The sequence below is a fragment of the Tachyglossus aculeatus genome, chromosome 12, assembly GCF_015852505.1.
Source record: "Tachyglossus aculeatus isolate mTacAcu1 chromosome 12, mTacAcu1.pri, whole genome shotgun sequence".
NCBI classification, from domain to species: domain Eukaryota; kingdom Metazoa; phylum Chordata; class Mammalia; order Monotremata; family Tachyglossidae; genus Tachyglossus; species Tachyglossus aculeatus.
In genome coordinates this window covers 26,995,175-27,022,091 of record NC_052077.1, presented here as the reverse complement: position 1 = coordinate 27,022,091, position 26,917 = coordinate 26,995,175, and the positions used below count along the sequence as shown (strand labels likewise).

The window sequence follows — 26,917 nt, the reverse complement described above, 5'->3', positions numbered from 1 at the left end:
TCCCTCAACTCAACCCAATCTTCCCATTTTCTAAATAACACTTGATGAATGTGGAGTTCTGGTCAAGTATTGATTGTTTTTCCTCTTAATGCTCATTCCTTTCCAGGCAAATGAAGCCTCAACTTATTTCCATAATAACAGTGAATTTTCTCCAGCAACCACTCCAGAAGTGTCAGCTGCACCGAAACCCTCCCATCACCCAGTTACAGGCAACAGCAGATGCTCTGGGCATGCCAGAAATGCATACTGCTTCTCCAACATACTGATCATTTAAATAACATAAACCTAACATAAAGCACATGCTCCTATTAGCTAGCAAGCGGCACTGTGGGGGCTGGTTCTGTGGCTGAACTAACGCTGGGACATTCACTAAACAATCCAGCTAGAGGCCCGTGCACTAATGTCTGTCAAGGGCACCTTCCCAGATCAACCACTGAGGACCATCGGAATTCTGCAGGATTTACCTGCTACGAAATTTTTGTTGTACGGACAACTGGGGTAAAGATCCATTCTCATGTTTACTTTTTCAATTTCTACATTACTGAAATTTTGGGCAAAGGATCACCATGAGTTTGAGTCAACATAACTATTAGATTCTTTCAGCCACTTGAATTAGCCAGGGCCAAAAATCCTGAGGCAAGTGAAGCGACGGAGAGTGTTCAAACTCCAAAGTTCCTTTTCTCCCCTCTACACCAATGCTCCTTGGGTATAAACCCGGGTTCTTTTCTGGCTAGTGCTGAGAGTGGGCATCAAGTTCTCCTGCAGAATACCAAAATAAACATTGCAATATTGCCCACCCACACCCACACACACTCTCTTGTCCTTTGTGCTTGAAGAAGATACCACTGATGGTGATAATCACCTATGAGTGACTGTATGGCAGAAAAGGCCAATGCGGGACCCACAGAATGGGGGACCCACAGAAAAGGCCGATGGGGGACCCACAGTCCTGGTCACAATGAACACACAAAAGGGTGTCTTTTGTTGTGTCATAGGGCTTAATGGTTATGACATCTGGGGCTGTTTTCTACAACAAGCCACTCCCTTTTGAAAGCAACAGGCCATGCTGGTCTATCCTCAGCAGCTAACTCCTAGTTCTCAGTTGGACAGCAGCACTGTCCAAATCACTGTTTTATCGAGTCCTTAAAACATTTCCTCTACACTTTCAGTGGGTTCTGCACGACTTCACTGGAACTTGCTCTGGACCTCGTCCTGTGCCTCCGCTGGCTCAGAGCTGAGAGGGGGGCAACGGGGGGTAGGGGGAGGTAGGAGAATACACAACCAGCGCTCTCATATCCCAGAGGATAATGCTCCTCCCAAACCCCATATTAAGGTAAACCCCATAATAGCACTCATACCTTGACAGGTGCCCCACACATACACACAACTATTTCTTCTAACATTGCATTGCGTTCCACTCAGGCATGATTTGTTGAAAGAATGATCCCTGATCCTCTAATTTCCCACACAAGAAAACATGCAGCATGGGAGAACTGACTTGAGTTCAACACCCCTGGAACGCATCGGCCAGAACACCATTGCTGAATTTGCATTCACTGGAAATGGTGGAGGAAATAAAAGCAGAAAAAGGGTGCTTACCCCATCTAGAAATGTTCTAGGTTAGCAAGGTTGGCAGCCTTGTATTAAAAACAAATGAAAACAGAAGTGCCACAAGGCCCCAACATAGTCAAAGCAGTCTGAATGCCCATTTCAGGCCTCACTTGAAGGTAATTTGTGATTTACAAAGCTGCATCCTGTGTCTAATGCCTCTGGGTACAGGTACCATCAAATATCATCAATTAAACATTTAAAAAAGTGACATTGTAGCTTTACCTAGCGAGAAATCATTAAAAGCATCCTAAAAACAGCCTAAACTACAAGGGAGGCATGCGGGGGATAAAAAGGCCTTTAACCATGCTCTCTAAGAATGAATGCTCTGGGACTTTCAAAGGGAAGAAAATCCAGGAACCTGGGGCTCTCCATAGAAAAGAGCTGATTTCTGGATTCCTTCCAAGTCCACTGGACTCAGAAGTGATGGTATTTGTCTTGTCCCACATTCTTGTCCCACAAGGGGCAAGAAATTGCATTATGTTTAATCCATTTTCTGTTAATGGTACTTGTTAAATGCTGGGTGCCAGGCACTGTACTAAGCATTGGGGTAGATACAAAATTATCAGGTTGGACATAGTCTATGTCCCACATAAGGCTCACAAACTAAGTAGGGGGGAGTAGAATTTAATTTCCATTTTACAGATGAGGAAGCAGGCATAGAGAAGTGTCTTGCCCAAGGTCACACAGCAGACATTTGGTAGAACCCAGGTCTTCTGGCTCCTTATCTAGCCCATGCTCTCTCCACTAGGCCACACCACCTGTCTATACTGAGTGCTTAGTGCATGCAGAGCACTTTACTCAATGCTTAGGAAAATACAAAACGGAGTTGGGAGATAGTATAGATAGATAGTATAGTTACAGCACTGTACTAAATCAGTCAGTCGCATTCACTGAGCATTTACTGTGTGTACAGCATTGTAGTAAGCACTTGGGAGAATACACTATAACCATAACACATTTCCTGCCTATGACGAGCATCTAGAGAAGACAGACATTAATATAAATAAATTACTGATACGTACATAAGTGCTGTGGGGCTGGGAGGTGGGGGATGAATAAAGGGAGCAAGTCAGGAGAACCTAGAAGGAGGTTTTAGTCAGGGAAGGCCTCTTGGAGGAGTTGTGTTTTTAATAAGGCTTTCAAGGTGGGGAGAGTAGTTGCCTGTCACCATTACCATCTCTGGCCTAGTGGAATGTGAATAGAACTGGGAGACAAAAGGCCCAGGTTTTTGGTTTTTTTTAATGGCATTTATTAAGCGCTTACTATGTGCAAAGCACAAGGTTCTAATCTCAGCTCTGTCACTTGCCTGGTGCGTGAACTTGAACAAGTCACAAACTTCTCTGTGCCTTGGTTTCTTCATCTATATAATGGGGATAAAATACCTATTCTCCCTTCTCAGACTCTAAATCCCATTTGGAGCAGGATAATATTAATAAAAATGATGGCATTTGTTAAGCGCTTACTATGTGCAAAGCACTGTTCTAAGCGCTGGGGAGGCTACAAGGTGATCAGGTTGTCCCACGGGGGGCTCACAGCCTTCATCCTCATTTTACAGATGAGGAAACTGAGGCACAGAGACGTGACTCATCCAAAGTCACACAGCTGACAACTGGGAGAGTAGGGATTCGAACCCATGACCTCTGACTCCAAAGCCCGTGCTCTTTCCACTGAGCCATGCTGCTTCTCTAATCTGTGTCCATATGATTATCTTGTACCTATCCCACATTTAGCACCATGCTTGGCATGCCCTAAGCGTTTAATAACACCATTATTATAATTTTAAAAGGGGCCATAGCAACTGTGGTAGAAAATTAGCAAGGTAAGGTACAAGGGGGCAAGCTGATTGAGTGCTAATGGTAGGGAGTTTCTGTTTGATGTGGAGGTGGATGGATAACCACTGAAGGTTTTTGAGAAGAAAGGAAATGTGAACAATGTTTTATAGGAAAATGATCCAGGCAGCATAGTGACGTATGGATTGGAGCGGGGAGAGATAGAGAAGATTCCGATGCAGTACTCAAAGAGGGATATGCTAAGTGCATACTAGCAGTTTGAATGGAGAGGAAAGGAAAGAGTTTAGCAATACTATGAAGGTAGAATCTGCAGTATTTAGTGACAGATCGAATATATGGGTTGAATGAGAAAGGAAAGTTGAGAATGATGCCAATCCAATCAGTTGTGGCCAGCAAAGACCAAAGCATCTAAATTAGAAGGGTAGTAGATAAAGTCCTCTGTTCAGAGAGAGCTTTCTAGCACTCCACATATTCCCCCAAAAGCTAAGAAAAACAAACAAAAAAGTAGTATTAACAGATCAAGGACAGTTAGATGTCAGTCTGCAAACATGTGCCATTCCAATGGTCACTGGGTTAAATCTGTTATTTACTTGTCAGCAAAATCAAAGCAGTCACAAGATCACTGCAAGGATTTTTTTTCCCCACTAAGATTTGCAATGGCTCTGTTGAAAGATAGGTCGCATCAACAAAACATTTTTCTTCTTGAGAAAGTTCAAGAAAGAGATGTTTGCCTAATACACCCTTCCACTGAAAAAGAATTCTATAGAACGGAAATCCAAGAAAATGAAAATTTCACCTTATTTTTAATGCTGGACACAGAAAAGTAGTGTCCAGTTTTCACTTTTTTGGTATTTCCGTAAAATTTTCAACCTAGGTCAAGCCCCAGACTGGAGGGAGTTGAGTTACTATGGTGCTAAGTGCTTAGTACAGTGCTCTGCACTCAGTGATCATTCAATACAATTGAATGAGTGAATGAATGAGTCTCTTACAAATTTGACCCGCTATGTAAGTCAGCTAACACCTTCTGTCAAACACGTTAATTAGTCTCTCAGTTTACATGGCTATTACGAAAATGAGAAAATGAGAGGAACTTTGAGCTTCTCAAACAAAGGTGCCCTATTAAATTCCCACTATGGGGCTCACCAACAGCTTTATTATCTCAGCTGGGTGCCTTGCCCATCCTCTGAATTATTAAAATTAACTGACATTTCAATAACTTTCCCCCACAGGAAAAAAAAAACCTTTTAAGGAGTTGAGTTCTGAAAAAAGTGCCTTCCCCCATCTTATAAATGCTTAAGAACCTCACCAACCATATCTGACAGACCATAGGTCACTTGAGGGTGGGGATCAATGTCTACTAACTCTATTGTACTGTACAGTGCTCTACACAGAATAAGTGTTCAATAAATACTAATGACTGATGTGCCTGGCATTGATTTTGATTCTGTCTTTTTCATGAAATGCTTTACTTCTTTCACCATTTTAGAATGGTATCTTCATCAGAGTGCTGTATTTCTGCGCAGAAAGCCAACCAGATTTGCCTCTTCTTTGAGCTGAAAACCTGGCTGGAAACATGGGAACAAATTGCTTGAAGGCTTAGTAATTAATTAGAGTTTGTTTGCATACTTCAAAAACAGAGTGTGGTATTTTGAGGAAGCATTTGAAATTTGTTACTGGGATTCTGGTTTTCACCTGGTAGCTTCAGAAGGATTTTTTTCTTCTGAAATCTGTATTTAAGACCAGGTGGTAGCCAAGAAGTGAAAGCACAGGCTGCCTGCCCCACATCTTCATTCAGCTCACACAAACCCACTACCATGACTTGCCTACCTGAACGTATGAATATATATATATATATATATAGATATAATAATGGCATGTATTAAGCGCTTACTATGTGCAAAGCACTGTTCTAAGCGCTGGGGAGGTTACAAGGTGATCAGGATGTCCCACGGGGGGCTCACAGTCTTCATCCCCATTTTACAGATGAGGGAACTGAGGCCCAGAGAAGTTAAGTGACTTGCCCAAAGTTACACAGCTGACATTTGGCAGAGCCGGGATTTGAACTCCTGACCTCTCACTCCAAAGCCCACGCTCTTTCCACTGAGCCACGCTGCTTCTCTTAAATCCTTTAAAAAATATATTTTTAAAAAAGGAAGGTGGGAAGAAGGACAGAGAAGTCAAAATGAGTTCAGACATGTGATTTTGGTAATGTGGATAATGATGTGGTAATAACATATTACAGCCATAACTGCTTCCAGCTACACTACCATCTCCTGGATTTGCGGGTTGCCAAATCTCCTGGATTTATTCATTCATTCAATCATATTTACTGAGCGCTTACTGTGTGCAGAGCACTGTATTAAGCGCTTGGGAAGTACAAGTTGGCAACATATAGAGACGGTCCCTACCCAACAGCAGGCTCACAGTTTAGAAGAACTGTTCGTTTATTCATTCGTTTGGTTTAATCACGACAGGGTCTTAACTTGACAAATAACTCCCTTTTTTGGCCTCTGAAGAAATTCATATAATTCTGTTGTCCACGCCACGATTCGCAGTGTGAAAAACAATAACTCCACAAAACTAGATTATTCTTCATTTTTGTCTATCAGTGTAATTACAACACACATAAAGAAACCTTGCAACCTCCTTTTTTTACCCTCCCCTTTAACTCAAAACACAGAAGATTAACACGAGTAATCTGCCCCTTCTATCCTATGAGCATTTTTTTAATGGTGGTTGACAGGCCATTAGCTGTCACTAATTCAACAAATCCTGTCTTAAAATCACATCACTGTGCTTAGCACAGGCTGCCTTAAGGCTGGTTCTGGAAGTAAGGTAAATGGGCTCCTTGGGATGGCCCAAGGCAGGTGTGGATATGAGGCTCCCAACCTTCCTAAGGTGGCATCTCCTGGGACATTGGAGATGGTGCCCATATCAATCAATCAATCACTGTGTGCAGAGCACTGTACTAAGCACTTGGGAAGTACAAGTTGGCAACACATAGAGATGGTCCCTACCCAACCGTGGGCTCACAGTCTAGAAGGGGGAGACAGAGAACAAAAAAAACCATATTAACAAAATAAAATAAATAGATATGTACAAGTAAAATAAATAGAGTAATATCAGTGACCTTGTCAAGATGGCCTCCCCACATTTGCAGAATTCCCATCTCCCCCTTCCTTATGCCACATGTGTGTAGTCATCTTCAGTTCTTTTTGTTATGGGGATGTGCTCCACCCTTCCTTAACAGCTCCTTCCCAGTTGCTGCCTTCCAAAAAAGGTTTGTGGAAAAAAAAGTTTGACATTTGTTTATTTCCTTTGAGTACTCTAAGAGTCACGGGATTACTATCTGCCCTCCTTTCACCCCACCCCCTCCTACTTCCCTGGGTGTGGGGCGGCGGCTGGAGGAGATCCAGGGATCACGCAGGCCGGGATCAAGAGCTCCTGACACCCGCCCACACAAAGGTAATGGGGCTCACTAGGGAATAAATCAGAATCTAAGGATACAGTGTCTGCCCTTGAGGAAGCAACAATCTAATGAAGAAGATTTCGACAAACAAGGAGAAGACAATCAAGGGAACTTTGGTTTGATACTTTTGAGGAGCAGCGCTACTTTAAGCAAAGACCCCGATCCGGGAATCAGTAGGCCTGGGTTCTAATCCCAGATCCACCCTTGCCTGCTAGGTGACCTTGGGCAAGTCTCTTAACTTCTCTGTCCTCAGTTTATTCTTTGGAAAACAGGGATCAAATATCTTTTCTCCCTCCCTGTTGATCTGCGTCCACGTGGGAAAGAGTCTGTGTCTGACCTGACTGTACTGTATCTACCCCAAGGCTTAGGATAGGGCTTGGCACACAGTAAGAGTTTAACATACCCACCACAGATTATTGTTATTTTTGCACACTTTACAAGCATCTGTGCCCCAGTTTAACACATAGTCACTGGAACATGTGACCAAAAACCGGTCTAACACCTACAACATGACTTGTCAGTTGAGTGGGAAACAGTGTCACTCTGGGTGGGAGCGATATAGGGTGGAGGATGACACCAGCGATTCTTCCCCTATTGTGCGATAGAACGGACCAAAGAAACTCTCATGTAAAAGGCTTTCACTTAACGTACAGCCAAGCCTTCCCAATGTGAGCGAGTTCAAACACACTCACTTCCAAGTCAGTCGGTTTAACGCTGCTTTTACTGGCCCTAAATGTAGTTCTGACCCTGGAGGGGAAAGTTGCTTACCCCTTAACACGCCTCTGAATCACGCACTCCAGCACATCCCCCCCCCAAAATTTCCACAGCCCTCGCCCAGGAATCCCAACAGACTTCTGAGGATCTTAATTATAAAGCATCATCAAAGAGATGTGAAAGAAACTGCTCAAACCAGTTAAAGCAGATCTCAAATCCTCATGAGCAAGTAGTGTAGCGGGGGGAGGGAGGAGGGGGAAAACCTGTGGCAACAATGCCCATTGCATCTCCGGAAAACAGGCCCGGTGATATGCAGTTTCTTTGTGCAGTCTGTCCAGGGACACAAGACCATCAGCTGACTGGGGTTTGGTTTTCCCCCACCTGCTTTACTCAGGCAGCCAGGCACTCGCATTTTCTTCCAGGCATTATCAGGGGGCCAGGAGGAGAAAGAGGAGTCGATCACAAGACCCAGCTCCAAATTCACAAGCTTCCCATGCTGTGGCTCCTCAGGCACAAAAATGACAACAAAATACCCCCACGTGGAGACCTCGCTGTTCCACCCCAATCCTCGATTAAAAGCTTCCTGGCCTGGTGCAGCCTTTGGAATTTCTTTTCAATCCGTAAGGCTGCTTGTTTCACCAGCCACAGCATGGGCAACTTGTCTTTGTTCAACAGTGTTAAGAAACAGCTCTAATATTTAAGAAGGTTTACAATCTCCATTTCCAGAACGCAGTGTCCTAATCACATTTTAAAAAATCATTCCTTTCCTCTTTCCATCTGCATTGGTCAAAGGAGTGCTGCATAATCCATTTTTGGCCCAAATGACAAACGATCGAATAAAAATGAAACAAAACAAAAAAAAACCTGACCCCTTGGTTTGAAACAGTAACGCCTAATCAGCTACGAAGTGTCTCTTTCGATTCCCCTTCCTTTAGGGAAGGGGTGCTTTGAAATGTTTCAGTTTAGTAAAAGTAAAACTGGTTTCCAAACTGATTTTCTGTTGATGGAGGAAGAACAGGGATTGACAGACCAGTTTAACAAGGCATCCCAGCTTCCTCCTACACAGTAAGTTATTTCTTCGTTTAATAACCAGAAGAGTTTTTTAAAATGCTAGTAGTCTTGCACACTTGACATTTTTGATGAGCTCATTTGGGTAGTAAAATAGTTTGAGGGGCTCATATTGAAGCCTGCTGTATATTACATCTATTTTTGATGTTCCTTTTAGCAAGGAATTCTCACTTAACTACTTAAAATACTGCTTCATTCCAATTTTACAGATTTTTATTTTACTGCTCTGGTACCAAATAATCAGAGCTCTCCGACCAACTGAAGGAGAAGCAGTGTGGCCTAGTGGATAGAGCAGGGAGCTGGGAGTCAGAATGACATGGGTTCTAATCCTGGCTCCACCACCTGTCTGTACAACCTGGGACAAGTCACTTAACTTCTCTGTGCCTCATTTACCTCATTTGTAAAATGGGGATTAAGACTGTGAGCCGCAGGTGGGACAGTGATTGTGTCCAACCTGATTAGGTTGTATCTACTCCAACACTTAATACAGTGCCTAGCAGATGGGAAGTGATTAACAAATACCATAAAAAAAAACCTTGAATCACCTTAGAAAATCCTTAACTTCCCACTTTATTCCATTAACCACCTGCTTGTTGCAGGAGGGGATGAACAAATATAAACGTCAACCAACTCTGTTTTATGCACTATATTGTACTCTCCCAAATGGTCAGTACAATGCTTTGCACCCGGTGAGCACTCAATAGATACGATTGATTGATAAACAACAAATGACTACACCAAAAACATGCAGAATGCAAATTTCTCCCTTTTATGCCTTTATTTCATTTAATCATATTTATTGAGTGCTTACTTTGTGCATAGCAGTGTACTAAGCCCGTTGTAGGCAGGAATTGCCTCTATTGCTGAACTGTACTTTCCAAGCGCTTAGTACAGTGCTCTGTACACAGTAAGAGCTCAATAAATTCAATTGAATGAATGAACAATAAACAGAGATATTCCCTGCCCACAACGAGCTTAGATTCTAAAGGAGGGGAGACATATTAATATAAGTAAATTACATATATGTACATAAATGCTGTGGGGGGGAGGTCCTGCACAGTGCATGCAGGGAGATGCCTAAAATGGCTGCTTGGGACCCTCATGTGAGGGTGAGAAATAGCTGAGTAGCCCCGCTTAACTAGAAGAGAGCCACCCACAACACTGTTGACTTTAGATACCAAAAGCAAAGAGCCAGATGAAGTCAAACGTCAATGGCTCCTTGTGACTTGATCAAACAGATTACCTTTGTGAGTACACCGGAGTCAGAACCCCAAAATCCAGGGTTCTGTCAATAATTCACTCCTCTTCTTGCATTTTGCCTAATTTCCAAGAGAGGTCTCAAAAGCCCTGAACCGCAAGTCAGAACGCTGAATCAGTTTACCGGACTAGAGAACTGAATTGACAAAATGACGGAAACACCAAGCAACGGGGAATTGGACAAGTTGAGACTCATTTCATCACAGGGACTCTAAAAGAAGCCAGAACAATTTACTTAAACCCTCTGAGTGAAAGGCCAGTTGACTGACTGGCCAAAGCACATGAACATTTTTATCATTCCATCGGGGAAGAGGGAGGCTGACGGATAATTTGGCTGGAGAGAGTTTAAAAACATACAGAAGTTTTACTAAGACACAAATAACTTAATAGGGATCAACAGCAAGGGTGGGCGGGGATGGGAGAAGCAGGCTGTGGATTTCAACCATGTGATCAGATTTAGAGGAAAACAATAAAGACAAAGAAAAGCAAGTAGAATTTCCACTTGACTATGCATCCATCAATCAGTGGTATTTATTGAGAGTTTACTGTGTGCAGAACACTGTGCTAAGCACTTGGAAGAGTACAATATAACTGAGTTGGTAGGCAAGATCCTTGCCCACAGTGAATTTACACTCCCTGGGACCACACACGTTAATCATTATTTAAAGGTGGCTTTGATCTAATAATAATAATAAGGGTACTTATTAAGCACTATGTGCCAAGCACTTTTCTAAGCACTGGGGTAGATATAAGACAATCAGGTTGGACACAGTCCCTGTCCCACATGGGGCTCACAGTCTCAATCCCCACTATACAGGTGAGGTAACTGAAGTACAAAGAACCGGGATAAGAACCCACAGCCTTTGATTCCCAAGCCCATGCTCTTGCCACTAGGCCATGCTGCTCAATCTGTTGGGTGCTTCAGTGTATAATTTCATACTTTGGCCCTAGGAGTCTAATTCCGGCTCTGCCATTTCTCTGCTAGGTGACCTTGGGCAGTCACTTAATTTCTCTATGCCTCAGTTACCTCCTCTGTAAAATGAGGTATAAGACTGTGAGCCCCAAGTGTGACAGGGCCTATGCCCAACCCTATTTGCTTGTATCTACCCCAGCGCTTAGTACATCGTCCGGCACACAGCATTCACTTAACAAATCCCACAACTATTACTGTTATTAGTCCCTGTGGAGAGCCACCTGGTTTTTCTGAAGATTCATCCTTAGACCAGGGGTCGAGTTGGTGCCTGATAGTTTTTACCTTGCCCACAAGGACACTCTTGGGTCAGGTGAGGGTTGATTATCTGGTGAATAGAGAACGGAAAGGGAGTCAGGAGACGTGGGCTCTAGTCCCAGCTCTGCCTGTGACTGTGTGACCTTTGTTCTCCAGTCAACTGGAGAGACTACCGCTGTTCCTCCCTCCCTCACAGGGCCCTTAGGAGAATAAGTGCAATAACTGATGTGAAAGCACTCCGAGCTTCCCAGAAGGCAGATAATTCTTAAATGGCAAAACTCTCACTTACTGAGCAGCTGATTATCCTGTCTGGGAAACTCTCTGGGTCCTTGGCTTGTGTGGATTCTCCTCCTTGACTTGTCTTTTGGATATTTTTTTAAAATGGTATTTAAGTACTTGCTATGTGCCAGGTACTATACTAAGCACTGTGGTAAATACAAGCTAGTCGGTTTGGACATAGTCCATGTCCCAGGTGGGGTTCACAGACTAATATCCATTTTTTGGATGAGGTAACTGAGGCACAGAGAAGCTAACTGACTTGCCCATGATTACAGAGCAAACAAATGGCAGAGCTGGGATTAGAACCCAGGGCCTCTGACGCCCAGGCTTGTGCTCTTTCCACTACGTCACACGCTGTCTGGCACCTCTAAGCATGGGCAGGGTAAAGAACAAGGGAACTCAAAAATCAATATAATAGCTTTTTAGTAGCTTTGATCAACAGGCTGCTTGCACATGGGAAAGTCGCAATTGCCTTTTAAAATTTTAATCCAGTACCCCAAGTCTCTGGAGCATCAGACAGTACTGCAAGTAAAATGAAACCTGTAGGTTACTTTTAACTCCCTTTACAACCAGTGTTGCTAGAGTTGATTGAATATTCATTCAATCGTATTTATTGAGTGCTTACTGTGTGCACAGCACTGTACTAAGCACTTGGAAAGTACAAGTCAGCAACTTATAGAGACGGTCCCTACCCAACAACAGGCTCACAGTCTAGAAGGGGGAATATATCACGTCACATTCAACAACATTAATTATAACTGTGATAATAATAATGATGGCATTTGTTAAGCACTTACTATGTGCAAAGCACTGTTCTGTGCGCTTGGAGGGGGATACAAGGTGATCAGGTTGTCCCACGTGGGGCTCACATTCTTACGCCCCATTTTACAGATGAGGTAACTGAGGCTCAGAGAAGTTAAGTGACTTGCCCAAAGTCACACAGCAGACATGTGGCGGAGCCGTGATTCGAACCCATTACCTTTGACTCCAAAGCCTGTGCTCTTTCCACTGAGCCACGTGATACTTGTTAACTATTAACTTGATACCAAGCACTGGGGTAGAGACAAGATAATTTGGTTGGACAGGCCCCTCTGCCACATGGAGTTCACAGTCAAAGGAGGAGGGAGAACATGTATTGAATCCCCATTTTATAGATGAGGAAACAGGTACAGAGAAGGGACTTGCCCAAGGTCACACAACCAGCAAACAGCAAAGCCAGAATCAGAACCCAGGTCTCCCGTCTCTTACACTGCACTGTATCTCTAACTTCCAAAGGCTCCCAAATATACTCTCAGTTATCCTGCTCAGGGACCTTGAACCACCAAAAAACCCAGATAATCAGGAAACACCTCTTTGGCTGTTGCTCAACCAACCTGGTGACTAGAAATAGTCCGTTTCCCTCCTCCAGTGGCAGGAGGCTAGAAAGAGACTTGGTGAGCAAAACTTGGGATTTCCAATTGGACTGCACACATGGTTCACCATTGAAGGTTTTCGGTACAAGTGTGCCACCATGACTGGCTGCATCCATCACCCAACTCACTGTGCAGTGGGTAATAATAATGGTATTTGTTAAGTGCTTACTATATGCCAGGTACTGTGCTAAGCGCTGGGGTGGATACAAGCAAAACAGGTCAGACACAGTCCCTCTCCCACATGGGGCTCACAGTATCCCCCATTTTACAGATGAGGTAACAGGCACAGAGAAGTAAAGTGACTTGCCCAAGGTCACAGGCTTTGGCAGAGTCAGGATTAGAACCCAAGATGGACACACCACTAATCAGGATGAGGGATTTCCACTTCCAATGGGCAGGATGGTGTATCTGGTCTCCCAAACCTCCAACTTCTACCACAAGAGTAATGGTGAGCAGGGCTCAGCTGATAAGCTCCTTGCGGGTAGGGCACTTCTCAATCACTGGTATTTATTGAATGCTTACTGAGTGCAGGGCACTGGGCTAAGCATTTGGGAGACTAAAGTACAACAGAGTAGGTAGATACAAACACTGTCCCCAAAGAGCAGCATTCCTTTTTTATCCTGCATTTCCCAAGCATCTAGTTCTGCGCTCTGCATTAAGTTGGGTCTTGAAAAATGGCAATACTAATGCAGGGCCTTGGATGTCTGGCCAGTTGTTACATCATCATCATCATCATCATCAATCGTATTTATTAAGCGCTTACTATGTGCAGAGCACTGTACTAAGCGCTTGGGAAGTACAAATTGCATGAAACTTGGCAATGAAATTCTAAAGTTCCTTATTCGATGCAGTGGGAATTCCATCTCCCGAGTAATCAATCCATCAATGTTATTTATTGAATGCTTACTGTGTGTAGAGCACTGTACTAAGCACTCGGGAGAGAACCATATAACAATGTGACAGAGTTGGTAGACAGGTTCCCTGCTCACAACGAGCTTACAGTCTAAAGGGCTCACCCCTCTTATTTTCTGTGCTGTGGAACTCTTTTCACCCTTTGCAGGTCCCCCAGTCATGTCCACCCCACAATCCTCACTTCAGGACAGGTTTTGGCCTCCAGAGAGATCAGGAAGCGACTGTAGTGACTTCAAGTGCCCTCCATCTCCAAACATTTCCTGGTCCAATAGCTCCCAGCTGGATGGACAGACTACTGGCTTTTTGGAGGGGGGGTTTCCTCCAACAGTTCTCCCCACATTCAAAGCCTTCCTTAAATCCCACCTTCTCCAATAAAGCCTTTTTGGTTAATTTCCCAGCACCCCTAAGCCTTCTAAACCCAATCAACTCTTATAGTTGAATTTATGACACCTCCCCACAGTACTCACCTATGTGTAATCAATTATTGATTTCAACCACTCTGGGGGGTTGGAAATCTTAATTTTTGAACGGGGTTTTGAAGGGAGAGAAGGAAGGAGTAGTTTCCTTTCTGAAAAGAGAATCAAAATGATTTTAATAGTTTTCATATTTGTCTTCACCATTACAGGGCAAGCTCTTCATGGGCAGGGAATGTACAACTTCTTGACTTTGTAGTCACAAGCATCTAGCACAATGCGACAGATCAAGTGGGTACTCTTGAGAGAGTACAGAGTAAAGAGAAGCAGCGTGGCTCAGTGCAAAAGAACCCGGGCTTTGGAGTCAGAGGTCATGGGTTCAAATCCCAGCTCCACCACTTAAAGGCTGTGTGACTTTGGGCAAGTCACAACTTCTCTGTGCCTCAGTTCCCTCATCTGTAAAATGGGGATTAAGACTGTGAGCCCCACAGTGGGACAACCTGATCACCTTGTAACCTCCCCAGCACTTAGAACAGTGCTTTGCACCTAGTAGGGGCTTAATAAATGCCATCATTATTATTATTATTACTCAATAACTGTTACTACTGTTGCTGCTTCATCTCCTTCCAGTCCCTACAGTTTGGTCTTCTCACTACGGATCAGTACATTACAAGCACTCACTTTCTCTGGGAGAAATGAGGTTCACTTTTCAAATTCTGCTTGATGTTATTCAGGATCAGGCAGTTTCCTAAATAGCCCAAGAGGCGAGGGAGGAAAGTGAAGCAGAAATCTACCAACCCCTTACTACTGATTCAGTAGTACTTATCCAAAACTTCTAGGCTGTGAGCCCATTGTAGGCAGGGATTGTCTCTGTTGCTGAATTGTACTTCCCAAGTGCTTAGTACAGTGTTCTGCACACAGTAAGCGCTCAATAAATAATTGAATGAACGAGAAACTTTCAGGGCCTTTTAAAGATGCTGGATTAGCCCTGGCTCATCTGGTGTCAGGAGCGGTAATGGCCAGAAAAGGAGGGTGGAGGGAAGGCTGGGACGGAAAAGCCCAGGTTTCCAAACTCCACTGCTCCATGCCACCGCCTTCACTGCGGTGGGAGAAAAGGCATCTCTCTACCTGCTGTAGGTAATGAGCACCATCACTCAGACTTAAGCACTCTTTCCAGGGTGGTCAACACCCCTGAGGGCCTGGACCAAGTAGATGTAATGCAAAAACATATGAAGGAAGGAAACGGACAAAAGAAGGAAGCTCCAGAAAAAGCTCATTGTGAGTCTCTATTCAGAAGAATAAATGAAATGACTCCTATCATATTTATTGAGCGCTTACTTTGTGCGGAGCACTGTACTGCATGCTTGGGAAAGTACAATACAGCTTTAAAGACTGACAATCCCTCCCCACAATGAGTTCACAGTTCTTCCTTCCTTCCTCTCTCCGACCCCATTCCAAAATGAAGATTTCTCTCCCCAGACCATCACCCCAGCCATGAAAAGCAGTGGTGCGAGGGCCACACAGTTTAAGCCCGCTAAATTAGAACCCATGTTTTCGGAGTTTTGAGATGGAAAATAAGCTTTCAAACCTGTCGTGGATGTGGGCAGGATCGTTCCCCGAGATTCCGTTTCCCTTTCCTACCCCAGCACGTTCACGTTTCTGAGTCTTTCGGCCCAACTGGTCTGTCCTCCCTGATGGCCCAGAGGAGGTGGCATGGGCCCCACATCTGGCCTGGTCTGGCGGGCCCCCAGTCCGGGTTGATGTCCTTGGCGTGCCACCACACATCTCCTGTGCTGCTTGACCCCTCACTCCTCCAGCTTCTCCAGACCATTAAAAATGGCTTGGAAACAAAGTCTGAAAGGCTTTTGCTAGAGGAGAAGCAGATCTCCGTCTTTATCAACACTGAACAACCATTTTCCTTCCCTCAAGAAATCCAACAAAATCCTCGGCTGCTTCGTGATTGATTGCTTCTTTGGGAGAAAGAAAAAGAAAAAGAAAAAAAAAGCAGCATTTACACAAGTTCTGCAAGTCCAGCCAGCCAAAAGCTTAGGAAATCACCTACATCCAGCAGGTTGAGGAACTTGCTCTCAGCACCAACCCTGGGGTGAACTCACAGAAGTCAAAATCCACTTCCTACTTTTGTTCGCCCAGCGTATTTGCCAGAGAGCAGGATGCAAACACTCAGGTTCAGCTGCTCTCACTGACTCACTGCAGCTGGGCTGCCTAGCAGGAGATTATGTAGTAGTCAATTAATGGGTCACAAGACCCATTCATATGGCTGTGGGCAAAAGCAGTGACTCGCCTTCAGCTGCAAGGTTGCTCTGACATTGGCCACAACACCCTCTTAATGGCTCTCATGTGAGCGAGCCAGTGTCATCTGACAGCTCCTAGCAACCTTGCAAAACTCTTCCTGGGCTCTGACAAAAATTAGGAGCTGCCCATTTTCAACTGAGGTGCCTCGACCACCAGGGAAGCGGCCCAAAGGCTGTCCATGAAAGAGGAAAAAGAAGATACCATCTGCCTTTGTATAAGCCCCCATCACGTGAAGCAGAAAAAGGTTTCTCCCTCAACAACCTCAATGTTGGTTTAGGGAGGCTGAAGGAATTGGGGCGTGGGGGAATTCAGGGGGGATACTGTTGAAAGGCAAATCTCTCAGCTGATAATTCTCCAAGGAAGGAATGAATGGTTGCCACTAATTCATCATGTGACCCAGTTCGGTCATCACCCTCCCTGACCTCAATTTTTCATCTGTAAAATGGGAAGACTGCTGGCCAGGAGACCTAGTTTATAGAAGGCTTTTGATGGCCGGGTAAGAGTTGTTGTAATCCTCTGTGGGTATAAGAAGAGCAAAGAACGTGACGATTTTCAAGAAGAATCACATCAGCCTGTCATATCAAGAACGACAAACCTAAATGAAGGTGTCAGGGAGTTAGAGGTGGTTTCTAACTTTATATCTGACCTCTAATAATTGGGGTAAAAAAACAAGCTGGACTCTAAATTATTAATTGTAGTACTTGTTAAGCATTTCCTCTGTGCTAAGCAACGTTCTAAATTCTGGGGTAGATGCACGTTAACCAGTTAGACACAATCCCTGTTCCACATGAGGCTCACAGCCTTAGTAGTATGGAGTAGGATTTAATCCCCATTTTACAGATGAATTAACTGAGCTCATAGAAGATAAGTGCCTTGCTGGAGGTCACACAGCAGACAAGTGGAGGAGCAGGATTAGAACTCAGATCCTGACTCCCAAGTCTATGCTCTTTCCACTAGGCCGTACTGTTTCATAACTTCAAATAACTACAAAAATGGAATCATGGTAGCCAGCCCAGGCAATGTAGGTGGTCTGAGTTTATCTAAAATAAATGCCAATTTCAGTGATCCCTGCATGATAAAATGATAATTTAGCCTAAAGAGAAAGTAGTATCAAATGTTCATATTCCATGCAAATATTAAAATAGGACACAAAAAATCAGTTTAAAGATAGTCTCTTTAAAGATGTACTGAAATTGAAATATAGTTTATGTGGTGCTAGAATATCTTGGGTTTGCTACTTCTCTAAAAGCGGCTCCACTTCTAAGTGAACAAAGGTTAACTAGTAAACCCCATTTCCAACATTGCGCTGAGCCAGTAGGTGACAGAGTATGTCCTGAAGTAAGGAACCAAATCACATTTGAGCACAGCTCTGCTCAAATCTTTACAACTGTTCACACAATTCCCTCGGTCTCTTATGGGAGTTGGGTAAGATGGCAACTAAATGAGGGAAAAAAAGAAAATCACTCCTTTAAATACCAGTAACAGCTTATGGGGGGAAAAAAATCCATTTTTCTCTAATATGTCAATGAACTTCAACTTTACAGACCCAGAAGAGGCATTATAATTTTTGGAATGAGTTGTACTTAAAAGAGAGAGAGGTTACCTGGCATTCCCCACAGTCCCTCACCCATGATGGCTAGCAAAAAGAAGCCAGGGAGGGCTGATGTAATAGCAGCAGGGGTACCTGAGGCATCACCATCTGTTAGAATGTATTCACTGGCTGAATGTACGGATTCACCACATTTCTCCTGTGTGTCCTCGGGAAAGCCATTTTGCTTATCTATGCCTCAGTCCCCTTACCTGTATAATGGGGATTAAAACTGTGAGCCCTAAGTGAAACAGGGACTGTGTCCAACCCGATTATCTTGTATCTACCCCAGCACTTAGTATAGTGCCTAGCAGATAGGAAGCGCTTAAAAACCATAATTATTATTATTAGTATCAACTGAACAGATTGTGATCCCTGGTCACATCCTTCCACAGAGAAATAGGCTTCAATTTGGTGGACAGCAACATGCTTTTCCTCCTTTCTCTGTTCCAGATCCATATAATTATGGTACTTGTTAAGCATTTACTAAGTGGCAAGGACTACTCTAAACACTGGGGTAGATGCAAGTTAACCAGGCTGGACACAGTCCCCGTCCCACATGGGGTTCATGTCTAAATTGGAGGGATGAGGATTTAATCCCCATTTTACAGATGAAGCAATTGAGGCACAGAGAAGTTTAGTAACTTGCACAAGGTCACACAGCAGACACAAGGCAGAAACAGGTTTAGAACCTAGGTCCTCAAACTCCAAGGCCTGAGCTCTTTCCACTACATCATGCTGCTCCAATCAATCAATCAATCAATCGTATTTATTGAGCACTTACTGTGTGCAGAGCACTGTACTAAGAGCTTGGGAAGTACAGGTTGGCAACACACAGAGACGGTCCCTACCCAACAGTGGGCTCACAGTCTAGAAGGGGGAGACAGAGAACAAAACATATTAACAAAATAAAATAAATAGAATAGATAGGTACAAGTAAAATAAATAGAGTAATAAATACGTACAAACATAGTGCTGTGGGGAAGGGAAGGAGGTAAGGCGGGGGGATGGAGAGGGGGAGGAGGGGGAGAGGAAGAAGGGGGCTCAGTGTGGGAAGGCCTCCTGGAGGAGGTGAGCTCTCAGTAGGGCCTTGAAGGGAGGAAGAGAGCTAGCTTGGCGGATGGGCAGAGGGAGGGCATTCCAGGCCAGGGGGATGATGTGGGCCGGGGGTCGACGGTGGGACAGGCGAGAACGAGGCACGGTGAGGAGATCAGCAGTGGAGGAGCGGAGGGTGTGGGTTGGGCTGTAGAAGGAGAGAAGGGAGGTGAGGTAGGAGGGAGGGAGGTGAGGTAGGAGGGAGCGAGGTGATGGACAGCCTTGAAGCCCAGGGTGAGAAGTTTCTGCCTGATGTGTAGGTTGACTGGTAGCCACTGGAGATTTTTGAGGAGGGAAGTAACATGCCCACAGCATTTCTGGACAAAGACAATCCGGGCAGCGGCGTGAAATATGGCTTGAAGTGGGGAGAGACAGGAGGATGGGAGATCGGAGAGGAGGCTGATACAGTAGTCCAGACGGGATAGGATGAGAGCTTGAACGAGCAGTGTAGCGGTTTGGATGGAGAGGAAAGGGCGGATCTTGGCAATGTTGTGGAGGTGAGACCGGCAGGTTTTGGTGACGGCTTGGATGTGAGGGGTGAATGAGAGAGCGGAGTCGAGGATGACACCAAGGTTGCGGGCTTGTGAGACGGGAAGGTTGGTAGTGCCCTCAACAGTGATGGGAAAGTCAGGGAGAGGGCAGGGTTTGGGACGGAAGACAAGGAGTTCAGTCTTGGACATGTTGAGTTTTAGGTGGCGGGCAGACATCCAGACAGAGATGTCCTGAAGGCAGGAGGAGATGCGAGCCTGCAGAGAGGGGGAGAGAGCAGGGGCAGAGATGTAGATCTGGGTGTCATCAGCGTAGAGATGATAGTTGAAGCCGTGGGAGCGAATGAGGTCACCAAGGGAGTGAGTGTAGACTGAGAACAGAAGGGGACCAAGCACTGAACCTTGAGGAACCCCTACAGTAAGGGGATGGGAGGGGGAGGAGGAGCCTGCAAAAGAGACTGAGAATGAACGACCAGAGCCAAAGAGATAAGAGGAGAACCAGGAGAGGACAAGAGGAGAACCAGGAGAGGACGGAGTCTGTGAAGCCAAGGTTGGATAGCTCCACATTTACCTTCTCCCTCTTTTCTGATTGAGATTAGATATTGCAACCAAGGGAAGATTTTTAAGATAAAGCATTCCAGACAAATTTTATATCAATCAATGGTATTTCTGCATTTACAGTGAGCAGAATACTGTATTTCGAACTTGGGAGAGTACACAATCCCCACCCTTCAGGACCTTACAATCTAGTGGGGGAGAGTGTTTAAATTCTATTCACTTCAGAACACTATCTATTCATTCTCTCTCTTTGTATGGTGTCTTTCCCTCCCATTGGGTTCTTCCTTAATATACATAAACATACATAACTGCTGTGGGGCTGAGGGTGGGGTGAATACCAAATGCTCTTGCCATTAGGCTATGTAACAGCGTGTTTGCAAACAAACAGCATGAGCCAAAAGAACAAACAAAAACGAAACAAAACCTTTCCACCTTATCAATGAGAATTAGCTTCACTTTTTGACATAACTATTCGGCTGGCTCCACTCCCACAGTCCACATACCATATCGTTAAACAGTGGGAAGGAAAGCAGCCAGTTTACCCTAAAGGAGGGGCAGCACAGGAAATGCAATATAAATTCTGTTTCTCTTCATATGATGGTTTACCAGATTGGAAGTTATTTTGACTTGGCATTGACATTAAATTCACATGACCAAGGCCTAGGGGTGATGAAATGTTCTGCCTGGAAGTGGCACATTTTGGGGGTGACTACTTTTATTTATTGACTGCTAAGTAATTTTCCTCATTTGCCAGACTGAACTACCTAGCATGTTTTGGTGAGCAAAGATTAAAGTAATAAAATACCACACACTCCATATCTGTATTCTAAAGACCAAGAACCAGTGTGGCCTAGTGGGTAGAGCACAGGCGTGAGAGTCAGAAGGACATGGATTCTAATCCCTGCTCTGCCACTTGTCTGCTATGTGACCTTGGGCAAGTCACTTCGCTTCCATGCCTCAGTTTAGCTCATCTGTAAAATGGAGGTAATAATGATAATAATGGTATTTCTTTCATTCATTCATTCATTCAATCGTATTTATTGAGCACTTACTGTGTGCAGAGCACTGTACTAAGCGCTTGGGAAGTACAAGTTGGCAACATATAGAGACGGTCCCTACCCAACAGCGGGCTCACAGTCTAGAATATAGAATGCTATATTATATTGATATTAATAATAATAATAATGGTATTTGTTAAGTGCTTACTATGTGCAAAGCACTGTTCTAAGTGCTGGGGTGGATACAAGGTGATCAGGTTGTTCCACGTGGGGTACACAGTCTTAATCCCCATCTTACAGATGAGGTAACTGAGGCACAGAGAAGTTAACTGACTTGCCCAAAGTCACACAGCTGACAAGTGGCGGAGCTGGGATTAGAACCCATGACCTCTGACTCCCAAACCCGTGCTCTTTCCACTGAGCCACGCTGCTTCTTGAGGTAAAGACTGTGAGCTCCATATGGTATATGGACTCTGTGTCCAACCTGATTAACTTGTATCTACCCCAGTGCTCAGTACAGTGTCTGGCACAAAGTAAGCACTTAAATACCATAAAAAACCCAGAAAATAAAAGACAAAAGAAACAATTACTGACAATCGGAGATACTGAGAATAAAAGGGAGAGGGTCCAGGAGCAAAGAAAGAGAGGGAGAGCGGGGAGAGAGGGGAAGGTGTGTTGGGGGCGGGGGGCGGGGGGGGGAGAGAGAGAGAGAGACACCTCTGGGATTCTTTCAACCACACACAGGCGTAATTGCAAATGGCAGAATAAAAAGTTCCTACTGCATTCCTCACCACCCTCCACAAGCCATATCTCTCCATCAGGGTAAACAGATTCACCTTCTTGCGAATCAGGGGACGGATGTTTATGATTCAGTTTGGGGCTTTCTAACTTACAGCAAGTGCAGTCTTTTCTCCTGCACACACACAGAGCAAAATTTACACATTTTTAATTTTTAATTTTAATCCTGATTTCAAACTCAGATGTGAGGAGTTATCAATCACTGGTATTTACTGACTGCTTTATTGTGTGCAGAGCACTGTACTGTGCACTTGGGAAAGTATAATACAGCAGAGCTGTGCATGACATTCATTCATTCAACTGTATTCATTGAGCGCTTACTGTGTGCAAAGCACAGTACTACGCGCTTGGGAAGTACAAGTTGGCAACATAAAGAGATGGTCCCTACCCAACAACGGGCTCACAGTCTAGAAGGGAGGGACAGACAACAAAACAAAGCATGGAGACAGGTGTCAAAACCATCAGAATAAATAAAATTATAGCGGTCTATAAGGAGCTTATGGCTATAGAGGGAGACACAATAAAACAGACTAGAAATACGGGAAATAGTGAAGTCTATGGATATGTACAGAAATGCTGTGGGGCTGGGGTGAGTATCAAAGTGGTTAACCTGTACACAGTCAACTGAATAGTTGACACAGAAGGGAAGAAGGATAGTTGGAAACACACGGGATATATACCACATACCATCTAGACTGAAAGCTCATTATGGGCAGGGAGCATGACTGTTAATTCTGTTGTATTGTACTCACCCAAGCACTTAGTACAGTGCTCTGCACCTAGTGAGCGCTCAATAAATACCACCGATTGACACCATCTCTACTGTACTGCACTCTCCCAAGCACATAGTTCAGTTATCTTCACTTCTCTGTGACTCAGTTACTTCATCTGTAAAAAGGGGATTAAGACAGTGAGCTTCATGTAGGACAGAGTCTATTTCTAACCTGTTAATCTGTATCTGCGCCAGCAGTTAGTACAGTTTCTGACACGTAGCAAGTACTTAAATACCAAAAAAAATCCGAAACAGGAACTGGGTCTATCCTGATTAGCTTGTATCCACCCCAGCACTTAGTAAAATACCTGGCACGTAGTAAGTGATTAACAAATACAACTAAAATAAAAAAACCACACAAATATCATCGATTAATTAAATCTGGATTACTCCAACCTCTCCCCTTTCTGGTCTCTCCCCACAAACCCCCGCCCTCTGCTACACCCAGCAATAACACAAGTCCTTCACCCTCAAATCAACCCACTTCCTTTTAAAACTTGTCCCATTTTCCCCACCCTTCCCTCCCGCATCCTCTGTGTTGGCTCACAATCCCCTTCCAGCCAACATAGGCTGAGTCCTCTGACCTGTGAGACGGCAGGGCAGTCGTCTTCCTCCCCCCAACTTCCTCCATCCCTGCCATCCCCCGGGGTTTGGAGGATCCAGCCAAGGAGAGGCAAAAGAAGGACTGTAGGGAACTTGAAGGGAAACGAAGGAAAGGACAGAGTGTGTGAGACAAGTCTCAGAGAAAAGTGGTTGGGGCAGATTGAAGGGCCGGGAACCAAGGAGACACAGTTCCCTTCAAACGGGCGGATGGTGGGAGTGAGGTTGGGGTAGGGCAGCGGGGGGAGGAGGGGGTTCGCGGAAAAGGAGAAGAAACGAGTGCAGTGGGAGGTTAGGGCTAAAATTGCAGTGGCCCGCCTGAGCAACAGCTGGCAGTGACAAGGAGATTTACGTTGCGATGGCTGGCAACAGGAAGCAAACATATACCCATTATGGGCTGCAGGGAACAGCGTATCTTTACTATACTTTGATATTTCCCAGATTAAAGAATACAAGATTGTAATGTAAGAAAAAGAAAAAAAGACAGGCTCTCATGCTTTATAAGATCCTGTCATTAGATACTGTCCTTTCCCAGAGATCTTAGCTACCTTGGTGACAGAGAATTCCAGATGAAGCTACAGTTACCCTAGAATAAAATACTAAGTGTAGCTCTTGAATTTTAAAAAAATCAGGAGAAGGGAAGAGGGGGGAAAAACTCTGGGATCCCTTTCCTCCAGGCCCAGCAACCAACATTTCCATGGAAAGTGCTGGATTGGTACAGAGAGAGAGGTCACAACATGAAGCACTGGAGCTCTGGGAATTATTGTTGCTTTCCAACAACTGTGGTTTCCATTAAGTGTTCACTATGTGCCAAGCACTGTACTAAGCGCTGGGGTAGATATGAAATCATCATGTACCACATGAGACTCTCAGTATAAGGAATCCCCATTTTGTAGCTGAGGAAACTGAGGCACAGAAAAGTTAAAAGTGATTTGCCCAGGGACAAACGGCAGGTAAGTGGCGGAGCTGAGATTCCCAGGCCTGTAATCCTTCCACCGGGCCACGCTGCTTCTCTAATGGAAGGTGCTAAGAAGTGCGAACAAAAACGCTGTCCAGGGCATCCAGATCCTTCAGTTGGCTTCTGTGGTTCACCCTACCTGCTTTGGGATCCAGAACCGTTTTTATCCTATGGAAAGGCAAGTAGGTACCCAAAGTAGGAACAAGCTAACCTTCAATCAATCGTATTTATTGAGCGCTTACTGTGTGCAGAGCACTGTACTTCTGGCTGTAGCTCGCTCTCGACTCTCCCGCCTCCACCCCCTCAGTCATGCTATTCCCCCAGCTTGGAACTCCTTCCTGACAGATCAATCAATCAATCGTATTTATTGAGCCCTTACTGTGTGCAGAGCACTGTACTAAGCGCTTGTCACTGCACTCCCTACTTTCAAAGCCCTCCTAAATCCCACCTCCTCCAAAACACTTTCCCCAGTTAATTTGCCAGCACCCTGAGCCCCACTATCCCTTAAACCAACTCTAACATGTGGGAACTTACCGAGCCCCTCCTTGGCACTATGGTGTAGTGGATAGAGCACGGGCCTGAGAATCAGGTGGTCACGGGTTCTAATTTCAGCTCTGCCACTTGTCTGCTGTGTGACCGTGGGCAAGTCACTTCACTTCTCTGTGCCTCAGTCACCTCACTTGTAAAATGGGGATTGAAACATGCCCCTAATGGGACAGGGACTTCGTCCAACCTGATTTGCTTGTTTCCACCCCAGCGCTTAGTACTGTCCCTGACACTTAGTAGGTGCTTAAATATCATAATAATAATATTTTACTCAATTTTTTTGACCACTTTAGTTGTAAATATAGGTCCTCTCCCCCTCCTCCCCCTCTCCATCCCCCCCGCCTTACCTCCTTCCCTTCCCCACAGCACCTATATATGTTTGTACGTATTTATTACTCTATTTATTTATTTTACTTGTACAAATTTATTCTACTTATTTTAATATGTTTTGTTTTGTTCTCTGTCTCCCCCTTCTAGACTGTGAGCCCACTGTTGGGTAGGGACCGTCTCTATATGTTGCCAACTTGTACTTCCCAAGCGCTTAGTACAGTGCTCTGCACACAGTAAGCGCTCAATAAATACGATTGAATGAATGAATGAATGTAAATAATTCTACGCTTCCTCCTTTGGAAGGGTGAATCCTTTTAGGCAGGAAACGTGTCACTTCTTGATTCTGTACTTCACAAGTGTTTAGTACAATGCACCATTCCAAGTGGACTCTAAATAAATGCTACTTACATTAGAAACATCACAAACAGAAGCGTAACAAACCACCTTCTCTCTGTTGAGAAAACAATCATGTAGGTCCAGGTGATAATCCATGGCCGTCTTTATACATGATACAATCGCAGTAATAACAGTATTTACTAAATGCTGTGTGGAATTGCTCAGTGACAGAAACAATAAAGAAGATGAAATAATGCAAATGCAATACCTAAAGACAAAAAGGTCATGGGAAGTGCACAACTATCCAGATCTCAATGAATGCTTTACGGATTTAGAAAATTTGCTAGAGAAAAAGAACCAGACTGCTCTGAAAAGGGAAAACTTCAAGGGAAATTCATAAAGGGAAATGAGAAATTCTGGGAAAGACACCATCTCCACCTCACCTATGAGTCAGCACGACATCGGTTCTCTGAGTCAGTCCCTCCTGACAGGGGTAGCATGAGGAATTGGAAAGGTCTTCTCCACCACTGTCTGGACTGAACTATTGTCTTTAAGAGTAGAGGATTAACTCATCATCATCAGTCATCTGGACCAAATGTGACCATCCCAGAAGTGATGGGATCAATTCTGGGTACATCACCCTATCTCTGATGTATTGCTAAATTTTTGGATAACCATTTTTCCAACAAGAAACTGAGACAAATTACTAATGCAACACTCATCTGGCAAAGGCTGGGGTCACCCCAGAAAAACTACCACTTGCTTGCCTGGAAACCTCTCCCCAAATAAGTCCATCTTGAAAAGGCAATCTTCAGAATCCAGGCACCCTAAGATGCAGCAAATACCAGACATTTTTCTCCCAAATATTTCCCTGGAATATTGAATCACAGATCAACGTTATAATTGGGCACTCTCTGAGACACTGTACTGCCTTTCAAGAGTCATCACACCATCACTCAAACTATTTGCACTTATGCAAACTTATGCACTCATGCAAACGGTCTCTCGCCTGAGACATGGTGTGGTAGAAAAGTAAAGAATGCTGATTTTACTACCCTAGTACTTCTTAGAAGGAGGTTGGGAAGAAGTTTATTAAAAATTTGTAAATTTGAGCATTTATTTACACAGTCCTTCTGTTCAGAAGGGCTGGGCTCAAGCCAGACTCCTTACATGGGTCAACCCATAGATAGGTTCTGAGCCTGAGGGGTCAAAGCCAATTCCAAATGGATTTGGAAGTTCGGCCCTGACTTTACAGGCTTCCCTTTCCCATTTTAGGTCCGGGCTGGCACACTGCCACCAATCAATTGTATTTATTGGGTGCTTACCGTGCGCAGAGCATCCTTGGGAGAGTACAACAGAATTAGCAGATACATTCCCTTCCTCT

The 26,917-nt window shown here is 44.4% G+C and overlaps 1 protein-coding gene across 4 annotated transcripts in view; it reads right to left on the bottom strand.

Moving 5' to 3' along the window:
* Positions 1 to 26,917, bottom strand: part of FNIP2 (folliculin interacting protein 2) — a 112,676-nt gene that overhangs the window by 58,006 nt on the left and 27,753 nt on the right. For 2 of the 4 annotated variants that reach the window (XM_038755173.1, XM_038755174.1), the window contains exon 1: positions 15,742 to 16,224. The exons of the other annotated variants lie outside the window; for them this stretch is intronic. In XM_038755173.1, the coding sequence (XP_038611101.1) occupies positions 15,742 to 15,938 (197 nt within the window). In that variant the 5' untranslated portion in view covers positions 15,939 to 16,224. Of the gene's footprint in view, positions 1 to 15,741; positions 16,225 to 26,917 lie in introns of those variants that run through there. 4 annotated transcript variants of the gene reach the window in all.